The sequence below is a fragment of the Dipodomys merriami genome, unplaced genomic scaffold, assembly GCF_024711535.1.
Source record: "Dipodomys merriami isolate MVZ:Mamm:240054 unplaced genomic scaffold, mDipMer1.0.p SCAF_103, whole genome shotgun sequence".
NCBI classification, from domain to species: Eukaryota; Metazoa; Chordata; class Mammalia; order Rodentia; family Heteromyidae; genus Dipodomys; species Dipodomys merriami.
In genome coordinates this window covers 4,206,695-4,221,277 of record NW_027202305.1, presented here as the reverse complement: position 1 = coordinate 4,221,277, position 14,583 = coordinate 4,206,695, and the positions used below count along the sequence as shown (strand labels likewise).

Sequence of the window (14,583 nt, the reverse complement as noted above, 5' to 3'; positions counted from 1 at the left end):
AGAGAGAGAGAGAGAGAAAGGGGGATGGATGTAGATAGCTATAGACAGAGATTCCTCGCCCACTGGGTTGTATGGCCTCCAGGCTTGTCAGGACTCCTTCCTTTCTCTGGGCTCCTCTTGGAGGCCCCGATATGCCACGTAGCTGCTCAGATCTGATTTATAACGGAGCCAAACGGAGTGAAAAATGAGTGCTGGCATGAGCAGTTTACGCTGAGCACGACTGACAGTTTATGCATTTATTCAACAAATATTTATCGAGTGCATTCTGTGTGTGAGGCACTGTGCTTCGAAAGTATCAAAAAGTCAGCTCGGGAGAGAACAAACCTGAACTGACTAACGCAGAGGAGATCAGGTGAAAACGAGTCGGAAATGAGCCCCACTATATCTGACGCAGACGTCTTAGCAGAATGGCTAATGCGAAGGTCTAGACAGGCAGAGATCGCCGGGGCTTAAATCTAAGGTGACTTAGAGGAGTTAATATGACAGTGCCCAGTTAATGACAGTAAGTGAAGGGTGTTCATTATGTCATGAGTTTTCTCTGCTCGATGGCCATCTTTCAACAAAAGCATGGTTACTTTGATGTCATTTATACCTTAGAAGGACCTAGCTTTATGTCAGATCACCTGATGGATGACTCCCTGTTACCAAAAATGAGCATCCAGTGATGATTAAATCCATGTGCAAGAGAAGTTAACACACAGGAGTTATTTGTTTATTTATTTATATTTTGTGTGGTACAGGAATTGATTTCAGGGTCTCCCTCAGTGCATCTCTGAAACCTAAAGCTGGCAAGAGATAACTTGTGAATTTCCCACCATCTAAGATTATCTGTCGTGAACATGGGTTATCAAGAGTGGAATAGGAACTAGTCTCCTTCCCGTCATCAGGAGATAATCTGTTTCTGCTCAAGGAGTCTGTAGGACCAGCACAAGAATAGCATCTTTCTCTGTTTACCACTTACTCCCTGAGCAGGCTGGCCAAGGAGCCTGGCTTTGGCATTCACTACTGGCGATCTGTGTACTTTGTAAAGCAAGAAAGGGAAGGAGAGAAAGGGAGAGAGGAAGGAGAAAGAGGACCGAGGTGAACAAGAGTCATAAAGGACTCTGTGGTCAATGCGCCCCATCTTTTCCCCTACCTGAACCGCACTAAGCCCCAAGAACCAAGGTTTCTGTTAGCAAGCCCTGCAGCGTTAGCATCTAAGAATAGATTGGCGTGTTTTCCCCCTGTCACTCACCCACATTGATCTTGAGAACAAAAAGAGCTGGGACCAGGGAGACCAGGTACCTCTTCTGCTCAGGCCAGGCCATAGCTGCCACCGAAACTCATCGCTTGCTCACTTGCTCGCTCTCCAGTGGCTCTCATCCTGCCTACAGTGTCACATCCACTGAGAACGCGTTGCGATCCCTGGCTGGGGCCAGGTGTGCTTCTACAACTGCGCCAGTAGCCCAGCCTTTCGAATCCAGAACTTCTTGTGGTGTTTGCTCCAAGGATGAGAGCTGAGTGATAGGACCTCTGAAGTTCAAGACTCTTGATGTCCCTGGCAAATTAACTTATTTCTTCCTTACTGGGAAGGTTAGCATTTAATATAATGGTATATCTCCCAGGGCATTTTGCGTTTGAGGGATTTATGGTATTGATGCAGACAGTGAGGCTCTCAGTTGTATATGAGTAGAGGAGAAAGAAGAGCAGAGAAAAACAAAAAAAAAAGAAGAAGTTGTATTTGACATTAGAGTAGATCATGTCATTTTCTGTCCTTTTTTCCTCCCTGCCGCAGCAATTTGCCTAATGATGTTTTGCTCAGACTAATAGTAAAATAAGTGTGTATTCCTGTAGCACAGCCTGACTGGCGTGGCAAGGAATCATTCTGGGTACACCACAAGCCGACCTGGGATTCAACACTTGGCCCAGAGAATTCCCTCCCTGTGAATAAATCTCATCTGAATAATTTAGTGCCGGCTTCTTCGGAGAGGCTGGGTGGATGTGGAAGGTATTTGTCTGTTGACTAATAGCTGGTGATTTATGAAGCACTTCCCGCGCAGGCTCTGGGTCAGTTCAGCCGTGGCCGGGCAGGTGGGTAAGGCTCATCGTGAAGGAGCCGAGCACTGCAAGCCGGGTCAGGGCAGTGGGGAGAGGGCAGGCCATGCCGCGGTGCTGTGGCGTTGATGCCAGATTTTCTGTCTCTATGTCTCAAACACATCCAACTTCCTGTCTTCCTGGGAAAGTGCCTTTGCCAGTCTCTGCCATGCGTGAGATGATCTTTCAGGAGCCTCTGAGGATACAATCCCTGATCCCTGCTAGGGGATACCACACCAGTCAGAGTATCCAAGGTTCCCTGGAAAATAGAAACATACCATTTCTGGCAGTTCTGTCCCGTTCCGCCTTTCATGAACAAAAGACATCCTGCTTTCTTCTTTAACTCAGCTTGAGTCTTCTTGCTCAAGAAAAGCAAATGAAAAAAAAAAATGAGTCGGTGATTAAAAAGTGAGCAAGAAGTAAATGCCAACAGTAAATTAATGAATGCATGCCATTGCTGCATTTATTACCTGTTTTGTTTTGGTTTTTTTTTTCTCCAAAGATCTGTTTCATTTCAGAAAGACTGTCTAGGAAAATGGAGAGCATTGCTAAGTAAACCAGTGAATCATTTCTAATGCTGCTTAATACTCTGTTATAAAGAAATAGAAAATGAATAGGATTCTATTCCTTAAAGTTAAGTACCATGATAGCTCATCTAATGGAAATATGGGTCCCTGTATATGGAATTGTTTTAAAATTAGTTATTTATTGAGACCTGAGAAGCTTCAGGTGTCTTAACGTTATTTTAGTAATGCTCATGTTCACCTCTCATGGGATAGTAGGGGTCCATTTGATAAAACAAAATGCACTGGGGGGCTGAGTAGCTTGCAAGTCAAGGTCAGTGCCAAGAGAAGAACTCGGGTTTCCTCCCATGCGGTTTCCAACCCACAAAGTGAAAATATGTATGCTAGCATATGGGTTATATAGGCCACAAACCATCTGGGTGTTTTTAATGTGGAGAGGCACTAATTGCTTGCCTCCGATTTCCTCTTGGAGTCAGCGTTAGGGTACATGCTAAGTCAATGTATGCAAAACAACTCGGTGGGTGGGCTGGGGGGGGCATGCTCCAAGAGTGGAGTAAGAAATGCTCGCTTCAATCTCCTTTCCCAAGAGACACAGAGAGACTGTTTCCTTCCCTCTTCAGCCCCAGCAAGCATTCTGGGGACCTCTGACCACCGCTGGCAGGAGGCTCTTTAGAAACCTCTAGGCATTGTCATTGTGTCTGGAAGACCGTCAAAAGCACACAGAAGACACCGACAGCCCTCTGTCATTGCTATTGTAGGCTGGGCTGAGGCCTAGAGAGAAAGAGTGAGCGTCGGGACTCCATGTCTGAAAAGTGACGGCGATGTCCCTTGCCCATGTGCCAGTCTGGGAGAACTTGCCACACACCTGGCCCACTGTGCCAGTGACTTACTTGGAAACATTGAGGCGGAACAGAGTTCTGAAGATTGCAGCAACTGTGTCCCGGGAGCCATCTTTCCGAGACAGACGTCTACGGTAGCCCTGATTGGTTCCTTAGAGCGTCCGGCAGTGCTCTTTTGATGCATGAATTATAACCCCTGGAAACTCCAGGAGTTATATACAGAAAGCGACTCTAGCCAGAGGGCATTCACCATCAACCCCGACATAATACCTGCCACCACAGGACCAAAAAAAAAAAAAAGGTATTTCTTACCCACTGCAGGACTTCATAAGGTAGTTCCCTCCTGTGTCCAAGCCATCTCTTCTCCCTCTTCATTGGACAGAAAAGAAGCATGTGCACACAGAGCTGTAGCTATCTGTTAACATATTCAGTCCTCAAAACAACCCTGTGGGGGTTTTGTTATTACCCACATGTGGCAAAAAAAGAAACAGAGACACAGAGATTAAATAACTCGGCCCAGCATCACACCACTTATAAGCGTTAGAGCCAAGACATCCTGAGCGGCGTGGCTGCAGTCTGTGTTTTAATCTACTTCGTGTCCTTGACCTGCTCCAGTGTCCCCATGCATCTGGCTTGACTGGGAGAAAGCAATTTCATTCCTATTATAAGATAATAATACTTTACCTCACCTGGAGTGAAGTGTCAGTACGTTTGCAAGTAGGTTCTTAAGGACAAGAGAAGCTCTTTGCATGGAAGAGGAGTTCAGTGCATACATCACGGCTGTATGGAAAGTCATAAAGACCCTGTCAGTCAAAGGACTTCCCCCAGCCACGATCACAGTCAGCTGGTAGCCAGCCTTTGGTTTCTTGTTCCACCACAGAGCATCAAGGATGCTAATCCTGGTGTGGTCAGTCTGAAGTTCGGTCCCAAAGCCCCGGGCATCTACTGCCATCTAATTTTCAATTCTACCAGCAGCGCTTGACCTCTCCCTGGCATTGGGGCATGGATCGAGGGCTATCTCTCCATAGAGACATGTATAAAACACCAATTATCTGCTTCCAAAGTGGCTGTGTTTTACCAGAAGGAACAGACCCAACTTGCAGTCAGCAGTTATATTGATTGTATAAATCAATACAGATGCCCATAAATACCAGAGTCAGAAGAAATGACGATGAAGATAAATAATCCATAACACTTACAAGTCCTTTAAGAGGTTGGAAGGATCGAGGAGGTGGAGATTCTGGGGACACTGGGGAGAAGTCTTGGGATGGACGAGGGAGTTTCTGAGCGCAAGTTGCAACGATTTAAGAGGAGAGGAAGACTTGGTACAGATGGTATTCGCGTGGAGTATGGCATGCTGATGGCCCAGCTTGATGAATGAACACTAGAGAAACCAAAACCATCACCAGCGATTTGAGCGATGCACTTACCCTCCCTGAGTCTCAGTTATTCCATCTGTCAGCCGGGAAAATGAAGTCTGGAAATCAAGAGAACATAGTGAAGAAAAGTATCCCCATCGTACATCTTTTGGGACTTCCAGAAAAGCTATTATTTGGGAAAAATGCCTGTGGCACGTGACACCTGATTTTCTCAAGTGCCAGTATCTCAGGTGTCCTTTGGGAAGGAAGCAGTCGAAAGCATCCACACAGGCAAAATGGTCAGTGTGCAGAATCTCTCAAGGAACATATGACTCCTCTGCATCGTCTCAGCCTAAGCCATGGTGGCATAAGCCCAGGCCTAACTCTCAATGGACTGCCTGGCCCTTGTTCCTCTGGCTGGCGTCAGCCAATCACATATGCGATCAGATGTTGCCTCAACAATAGGACTGTTAGGTTCCTAGCGGAGCTGTGTTTAAGTCTAGGTCCTTGTTTGTGCAATGTTTTATAACCTGGGTCTCCTCAATTGTGTTTTTTGTTTCCCCACGGTTATGTATCATCCCTTATCACCTATAACCAAATATGGCAGCTTTAAATAGGGCTGTCATTTTCCTCGATTTCACTCATTGTGATATAATCAGGTATAGATTTCTGGCATTGAACCTCTAATGGGGTTTCAGATTTAGAAAGCAACAATAAAAGATGTTGTTTTCGTCTCGCTATCTCACAGTTCAAACACAGGGAAAAACAGTCCCGAGTGACAGGGCACAGAGAATTCAGGTCCATTTGCCCAGAGAACATCTGGGGCTAAGGAAGACCCCCAGAATGGACCAAGCTAGTGCTTTCTACTGCAGGAGGTCTGTTGGCAGGATCTGCCCCTTTGTCTCCTTCCAGATTCTCTGTAATGGGTTTGTGGTGCTCTGTCTTCCTGTGTCTGCTGCTGGCTCTTGGTATGATGCAGAAGACATGGTCAGCCTGTGATCAATACTGGATTGACCACACCAGGGCCTCTGATTCCACTGCTCTTGTGTCCTTTGTTTCCTGTTAGAAATTTGACATAATGGTGGGACCAGACATGCCCAAATGTCTGTTCCCTTCCTTTGATGACTGGGCTTCCTTCCTCAAACGCTTGCATTTTCACAAGATTCTGTGCAGATCAGCACACATGCATGCACCACGGGGACGATGCTTGCAGGTGGTTTCGTTGGACTCGTCCCTAGCTCAAGTCACGCTGGGAAAAAAAACCTGCTTCAGAGAGATCACCTGAGAGGTGGCTGCTGGGTTGCTGAATGGCCATGAGGCCCCCAGTAAATGCCCTCCTCTCCCCGCCACTCCTGGCAGAGGGTGAGCTGTTGATATCCTTTGCCTCCCCTGAGCTGTGGTCTGGAGGGGGAAAGGAAATCCGTTTCCCAGGTGCGAAAGGAATGGATTCTTTGAGAAGGGATGGAAAGCCATCCAGAAGAGCAGGGGGAACCACCCAGGACTGGGACCCTGTGGACAGGGGAGGGCTCTGCAGAGCGGTGTCTCTCCACCTGCTCCGTGTGCAGCCTTGGGAGCGGCGGTGTCACATCTCACCTCCTATGAAATCTGCTACTAGATCAGTTTAGTGCAGCATTGGCAGAAGGGGTTCCCATTACTGGCTTTTTTTCTCTAGTATTTGCATGAAATACCTAGATACTGATAGTAAGTTGTTCCAATGACGGACAGAATCCTGAACTTGAAGGCTTACCTGTTCGTGGAATACCTGAGCTTCACACCAACTTCCAGTCTCCTCCATGGACCTCCTGGGATCCAGAGACCATAACATGGTAGCGTTTTCCACTCTGAGCGGTCCTTGGCACCATCTGGCCCAGTAGTTTCATGGTTTTGGAAAGGGCAAGCCAAGGACAAGACGGAGGCCTGGGTCAGGGATGGGAAGAACACTCCTCATCTACAATGGCGCCCACCACTCCACTCTGTGTGTGTCAGATCACCGGGTCATTTACAAAGCTAGACGTGTTTATTTTCCTGTGCAGTCTCTTCATTGTTCAATACTGGGAACTATTAAAAAACACTGCCGAACAGACAAAGTCAGTCTGTGGGCTCTGTGATCCTTGGACCTCCCGTGGGATTTATTTTTTATGATCTAGTCCAATTCCAATTGAGGCTAGATAGGATCAGGGACTTACCCAAGAACATACAGCTAAAGATGGAGCACATGCCTCACCTGTGCTGCTCATTCCCTTTGCTTTCCTGTGAACGAGGGTGGGCACTTGGCACCCGGGCTCCGCCCCTGGCCCTATCCCCTGGTGGCGCACGTCTGTGGGTGCGTTCTCACACGCGCATGCGAGGCCGGGATGGCCCTTGGCCTTCAAGTCAAGACAATGAGTCTTTGGGTGCTAGGTCTTCTACTTGACAGCTGTGTGACCTAAGAAACCTCTTGACTGCTTCGAACTCTGTTTATTCCATTGATAAAACAAACCTAAGAGAAGATGCCTTCCCAGCCTGTTTCCAGGCCTGCTGAGGACGCCTCACTGTGTGAGAGATGACCTTGCAAGAAAAGATCCCAGATGCCTGTGGCATTAGCACGCTGTGAGAAAGATGCATGGGTCAAAGAGGGATGCCGAGGTCAGATGCCCAGCAGCTCAGAGATGCTCCAGAGCCCATCCGTGCTGCCCCAAGAATACCATGGTGCGGCAGGGGTAGACAGGGCTGCTGCACTTGTCGGATGCAAGCCTCCCTCTCCTAGGAACTGGTCCGCCACCCAATCTGTGAGCTCAGAGTTCGGAGCAGCCCCCGCTAGACCTTCATCCCCAATCAGCCAAAGAAATCTAGATCCAAACCCATACTCTCCAGACGCCCTGCCCTGCCCTAAGCCATTTTGACTGACAGTGCATAGTGAATCTTGTCTTCATTTCCATTTCTAGGGTCGCAGACCTGGCTATTTCTCCTTCCTGGACCCCTTTTCTCCAGGCGTCTGGCTCTTCATGCTTCTCGCCTATCTGGCTGTCAGCTGCGTCCTCTTCCTCGTGGCTAGGTACTCTCTGCTCCCCGTGCCTGTCCTCACACCGCCACCTCGTGTCCACATCTGGGAACTGCATGGGGCAGGGGTGGGAGGAGGAGAGGGCAGTTGAAAAGACCTTGGTGCCAAATGGGAAGGATGGGAGAGGAGCTCGGGACCTGAAATGCTGTCTGCCCAGCTGTCGACTTAACACTGCCCATCCATCTGGCTGCATGTTCCATCCCTAATGTGCATGACCCAGACAGGAACACTTGTCTCAATTTGCTTCTGCACCCCTGCCCCTTGCCCCTTGCCCGTCTCCATCTCCCCCCCTCCAGCCACCTTCCCTGCCCCCCTCTCCCCATCATTTGTGTAGGAGCCTTGGGAAAGAGGGGAGAGAGTGAAGTGGTAGGAAAATCACTCTGATTAAGCACTGTGCATTTGGCTGCCCTGGAAGCAGTCCTTGCCAGGACCTGCCACAAAATGCTGAATGACAAGAAACAGAGCCCGCAAATCCAGAGGGGCGGGGTGGGACCCGAGGCTGCGGTGACACCGGCCAGGGAGAATGCTCTTCTGCAGAGCCAGGATCGGCCCCCAAAAACACAGCTGTCCTGTTTGAAAACGTCAGTGGCAAGGGCGCTGGATGATCAGGGTTGAGCTGAGACACATAGTCAGGACAGACTGGGGAGAATACACTTCCCCTGTCCCCCAGAGGCTGGGGACTGACCCAAGCCCTCTGGGAGATGCCCAGGAGCCTCCCGAGCCTGTGGCTTCCCACTGATGTCCGTGGCTGTTGGTCTCTGAGCCTGTTACGGGCCATCGGTCCAGCCTGAGCTTTGGGATCGCTGACTCCCTCCCCAGGAGCAGAGCCATCCCTAGTGGCTCCCTCACATCGCTCACCTTACTGCAGTGGACCACCCGTTAGGTGAGAGCAGAGAACAGCTCAGGAAATGCTTCTAGAAGTCTGGCAGGGACTCGGTTGCAAGTGATAGCGGGGTTCCCCCTCCCCAGCACATTCTCTCTGCAGGCAGTGTGTTCTTTTCATGGATGGGGGGGGAGGGGACACCTGCTCCACTTAGCAGAGGCAGCAACATGCCCAGAGCCCCGATGACTCTCAGGGTACTAAGCCCCCGTGAGCCCCTGTCTTGCCCAATGGGGCTGAATCACCCTGTGGGTACCTCTTCCCAGAGAGATGGAGGTCAAGATCCAAAACCGTCATCTGCCGCCCAGCAAAGAACGGCCATGGTCACCAACCGGTAGTCTTCTCCAGCTCTGCGTTTGCGGCTGAGGTGCCACCTACCCCCCGGGGCCCGTAGGCATTGCCACTGCCAACGATCTGTTGTCAGTGACAGCTGGCGAGGTGCCGGAGCTCGCAGGCTGTCTGACACTTCCGCTCTCCACTTCGCAGTGCTGTCTGCCACCACTTGCAGGAAGCTGTCGGCATGTGCCCGGCACCACGGCTCTGAAATTCGCTCCAGCCCCTGGGCATAGTTTTCTATCCACCTCTACAGCCAGGAAAGGGATCTTAGCGCTTCATTATCTCTCCCTCACACACACTCACACACACATACACACACACGCATGTACGCACAAGCATACTCAACCATATTGAGCCCAGGATATTCTGTTCTACAGTGGAGGAATGCAAAGGCTCCTGAAAACTCCCAGAGGTTTGGGAGACAGCCAGAGCCCCCCCCCCCGGCCCCCAGACCCTTTTATCTGGACCTACTCTATTCCAATCTCATACTCATTTGAAAGAGGAAAAACTGTATGCAGCAACAGGTCTCAGTAGCCATTCCCAAGCCAGCTGAGAAAGTCTCAGCTCCCAGGTCCCAGTGTCTCTGCATCTTAGGAGTGTGAGCTGAGGCCTCTCAGAGTGGCCATGGAAGCAGTGGCAGCCCCCTGTCCCCTGGGAATGCGTAGATTGGGGGCGGGGCCAGCCCAGAGGCCCGCAGAGGAGCCTCCTTGGTAATTCTGATGAAGGCTGAAGGTTGGGAACTGTGAAGGAGGACAAGGCTTTTCAAGCCCTAGGGGTCCCTGTCTGAGGGCTTTGGGACGAGAGACAAGTCACTTCCTAGGTTTCTCATAACCTCTCTGCTTCCTGTCAGGGGGCTCCAGTGATTCGATGTTGGAGGTCCATATCACAATGCATTGGGTAGCTGGGTGCTGGTGGCTCACACCTGTCATCCTAGCTACTCAGGAGGCTGAGATCTGAGGATCGCAATTCAAAGCCAGCCCGGGCAAGGAAGTTCGTGAGACTCTTATCTCCAATTAACTGCCAGAAAACCAGAAGTAGCACTGTGGCTCAAGTGGTAGAGCGTTAGCCTTCAGCTGAAGAGCTGAGGGACAGCGCCCAGGCCCAGAGTTCAAGACCCACGACAGACAAAAAAAAAAAAAAAAAAATTCATTAGGGAAGAATGTTCCTTTGGTGAAAGAAAAATGCCACCAACTTGGTTCAACAACCCTCCCCTTCTCTTTTTGCTTGGGAAAAAGGCAAGCCCCAGCCACCAGGCCAGCTGGGTGAGGCCCGGAAGGAGAGCTGCCTCTTCTCGGGGGCCTCCTCTCTGGGGCCTCCGCTCCCTGTGCCCGCCTTCTCAGCCCTGGAGCTTGCTCCTCTCCTCCCACAGGTTGACGCCCTATGAGTGGTACAGCCCGCACCCGTGCGCGCAGGGCCGATGCAACCTCCTGGTGAACCAGTACTCCCTGGGCAACAGCCTCTGGTTTCCCGTGGGCGGCTTCATGCAGCAGGGGTCCACCATCGCCCCCCGAGCCTTGTCCACCCGCTGTGTGAGCGGCGTCTGGTAAGCCCCCCCGGGACCAGGCCGCAAGGGGTGGGGTGGCAGGACCAGACCAAATGGGGAACCGTGGGGGTTCCTGAAGAAGTCCACCGTGGCTGCTGGTTGACAGAGAACTTAGCAGCCCGGCTGCCCCCAAAGCCTTTTACAGATCAAGCTAGCATAGGCCTATGGGACCGGCTGCCGGCTCAGACAGTTGGGGGCCACCTTACCCCGTGCTCTGCCTGTAGAGTCTGGACACAGCGCAGAGTCAGTGCAAAGAGGAGTTAAGGGAGCCAGCCCTGACTGCACAACAAAGCAAAGGCAACTTCTTGTCCTGCAAACAGCTGGCAGACATATGCAGATGTATGCAAATGTGAGTCTACCAGGAAGTCCCTAGAGGAGGAGGGTGGGACTTGAGGCCTGGCCTCCTGGCTCACTGTCCAGTAGGTGTGGAAAATAGAAACTCCTACACACTCAGAGATGGGCAGATGATTCAGCGGGCGGGAAAGCTGTTTGGAAACATGAAAGTGCTGCATCCATTCCATTTCCTGATGGGAGAATATGGGGGCAGGGGAAGCATATAAAGCCTGAGAGGCAGGTCTGCAAAGTAAGAGTTTTGGATCATCTATTAAAAATCATCTGTTGGTTTGGACTCCGATGTGTCTAGGGCTTAGTAGCGTTTCCTCCTCAGTTGGTTGAAACTAAAGGAAAAGGAAAAACGGTGCTTCCATCTTTGAGTTAGAGTTGATCTACACACCTCACAAGTGTGAAGCGAAGCAGAGCAAACACAATTCCCATTTATAGACAGATACACTGAGAAGAGCGGCTTTCCCTACGACCTCTCAGGCAGAGCGGGACCGCCCCGGCTCTCTGGTACGCATACCGCTGTTGCTTCACTCCCATGAAGGAGGCCTGCAGGAGTTCCTGGGGACATGGCAAAAGGGACAGTAGGGCTTCCTACTCTGGAAATTCCACCTGGAGGCTGCCAGCCGCAATGCGTCGGCTGGCCATGTCTGTCTACGTCATGACATTGTCTTGTGAATTCAGACCCTCTGAATCAGAGTCTGATTCTTCATAATTTGCTCATAGATCTGTCCACCTTCTTATCCATGAAAGAATTGAGATGCATATCCATACTGTTGGCCTAGTGGGAAAAGCTTACTTAACCTACCGAAGTGAAAAAACAAAACAAAACGAAAAAAAAACCCTGTTAAAGGCTTTAGCCTGTACGCTTCCTGCATTGCAAACTTATTCTAATTTTTGATGAGTTCTAGCAACTTAATAAAGCGATCAAGTCCAGGACCACATGGCCATTGTAAGAGTATTTTCAAATTCCAACGTGTTAGCAGTTCAACGATAAGGTGAAGCAGTCTGTTTTCAGCGAGACTTTGTGCCATTAAGATCTGTAGAACTAGTTCTGCAATAAAAATTCACCAATGCGTTTCCTGGCAAATCATTGTTTCCTCACCATCAAATCAGGATAGGAGATTGGCCTCGCTGAGGGATAGGGGTCATGGGGGGTTGTGGAGGTAGCTCGTGGCAGGACTTAGTATGTGGCCACGTGCATCCGAATGTTGGCGTAAGCACCAGGAGGCAGGGCAGTAGGCCCGGCTCCAGCTCTGAACAGAGCCCTCTGGCTGGTACCCTTAGCTCCTTCACCAGCTCATTTCCATGGTCCCCCAGACTGTGTCCTGTGTGTGGACCACACATCTTTGAAATAACAACCAACAGTGACTTCCTTTCAGAAACTGAAACAGGGGAACCAGTGGTCTTCTTTTTGGGCAACCTTCACGAACTCGATTCATTTCTGTTGACATCATACACTCCCTCGGGAGAGAGGCACTGGTTTCTCCTCTGTCTCGGTGGGACTGGATTTGGGGGCCAAGACGCTGGGCAGTGCCAGGGCAGTGATGACTTCCCGGTCTTTCCTGACCAGGTGGGCCTTCACGCTGATCATCATCTCATCCTACACGGCCAACCTGGCTGCCTTCCTGACCGTGCAGCGCATGGACGTGCCCATCGAGTCGGTGGATGACCTGGCTGACCAGACCGCCATTGAGTACGGCACCATTCACGGAGGCTCCAGCATGACTTTCTTCCAAGTAAACCCATGTGGCTGCTCACCGACATGGGGGTGTGGGTGGAACGGAGTCGAGATGTTTGTCCACTGGAGATAAAAACATCGTTCCTCATCTCATCCTCTCCTTTGAGCATCTAGTTTAGAGACACAAGTGGGGCTACAGTCTCCTCCTACGCCATAGAATAGCCCCAGTAGGGCCTAAACCACTTCCGGTTACCCTCAGCTTGTCCCGTACATGAACAATTGTTGGTCCTTGAGATGACTTTAGGTTTATCATGGTGGGACTCTCCTTTTGATTGCAATAATCACATGTTTATTTTATGTGCATTTGGATATATGTGTGCATTCCTTGGGAACCAAACCTGTAGTTGTATTTCCATTACTTTATAAGAAGGGGCTACCATGCACATTTAGATCTCAAGTAGTGAGTTCAATGTTATATATTGTACCTAGACAACGTGGGGTTAAACTGATACACAAATGTCTGAGGTTGGCAAAACAGTAGATAATAGGACCTGGTATGATCCATTTCAAGCTGATAGATCTGAAATAGCATGCTTTGGCTTTTGGGGGATTTCCTTGCAAAGCTCAGGAGAAGGCCCTGCCACAATAGAGAAGTCTCTGTCAGACAAGCTGATTGATCACCAAGGCTGACAGAACTAGGCCACACAGAATCGTAGTTTTCATATGCTCCAAGGTTTCTAGGGAAGTAGATTTCCCTTGGGGCTCTTCGGTGTCTAACCAACCTAATATCCAAGCAGCTGATTTCTACATAAAGCAAGCCCAAGGCCTTCAGCTTTCTGTTTTCCATACAAGTCTCCATGCTGGTAGACACAGAGACCAGGGAGAGTTTCATGTAAACATGGAGTCTGGATAGGCTCTGGGGAATTCTGTCTTGCTATTGATAAAGCTGAAGCCAGCATCTAATATGTGGCTGTTTGGGGTTTAAGGTAGATAGAAAACAGCTGCACTGCTTCCTCAGGTGGCATGGCTGTATAAGTCCTGAACGAGCCTGAGCTCACTGCCCCACGCTGAGGGACAATGGAGAGACACAACCAGGATCAATTCTTGTACCAGAAAATGGAAGTTGACCCTCGAAGACCAACCCGTAGGCAGAAGCCACAGGGCCTTGAGCTCCTGTGGTCTCTTGGTCTCCTGCACAAGACACAAGTCAAGATCCTCCTCTGCCACGAATCAGTGGCAGGAAAAACCTTGAGCAATGACTAAGGAGAAAAAGTCCTTGACAATAACGGGGCCAGGGGAGTTGAGGATGGTGGTGGTCAAGAGGCAGAAGGGCCAGCACTTTAAGGCTTCGATTCCGTCCCTCTTGAAGGCAGCAGTTCCTCTCTGTGTTCCCAACCCTGCTTCCGTCTTTTCTTCCCCCAGAATTCCCGCTACCAGACCTACCAACGCATGTGGAATTACATGTACTCCAAGCAGCCAAGCGTGTTCGTGAAGAGCACGGAGGAGGGGATCGCCCGGGTGCTGAATTCCAACTACGCCTTCCTGCTGGAGTCCACCATGAATGAGTATTACCGGCAGCGGAACTGCAACCTCACGCAGATCGGGGACCTGCTGGACACCAAGGGCTATGGGATTGGCATGCCCGTCGGTATGCAGAGAGGAGCACCCTCCCGGGGTAGCTGCCATCCAGGTCCAGGCAGGCCTAGGGTCCTTAAAACCACTGGACACAGAATTGAATTCGACAACCCTTGTGTCTGCAAGCCAGTTTAACACATGACTTTAGGCTGGCACGCTTAAGGTTAACAAAAACACTAACCCATGTACTTCTACTAATAGCAATCAGGTTTAACCTGTAAGTATTAAGAGTTAGTGGATTGGCTATTTAATTGATTCCCTATTCTAATTTGTGTGTGTGTGAGAGAGAGAGCAGGTGCTGGTGTTGAAACTCAGAGCCAGGGGCAGTATCCTTG

At 50.1% G+C, this 14,583-nt stretch overlaps 1 protein-coding gene across 3 annotated transcripts in view; it reads left to right on the top strand.

Moving 5' to 3' along the window:
* Positions 1–14,583, top strand: part of LOC138810355 (glutamate receptor ionotropic, kainate 4) — a 301,458-nt gene that overhangs the window by 269,845 nt on the left and 17,030 nt on the right. For all 3 annotated transcript variants that reach the window (XM_069997405.1, XM_069997403.1, XM_069997414.1), the window contains 4 exons: positions 7,719–7,828; positions 10,420–10,593; positions 12,506–12,671; positions 14,036–14,261. In XM_069997405.1, coding sequence (XP_069853506.1) covers positions 7,719–7,828; positions 10,420–10,593; positions 12,506–12,671; positions 14,036–14,261 — 676 coding nt within the window. The remainder of the gene's footprint in view (positions 1–7,718; positions 7,829–10,419; positions 10,594–12,505; positions 12,672–14,035; positions 14,262–14,583) is intronic.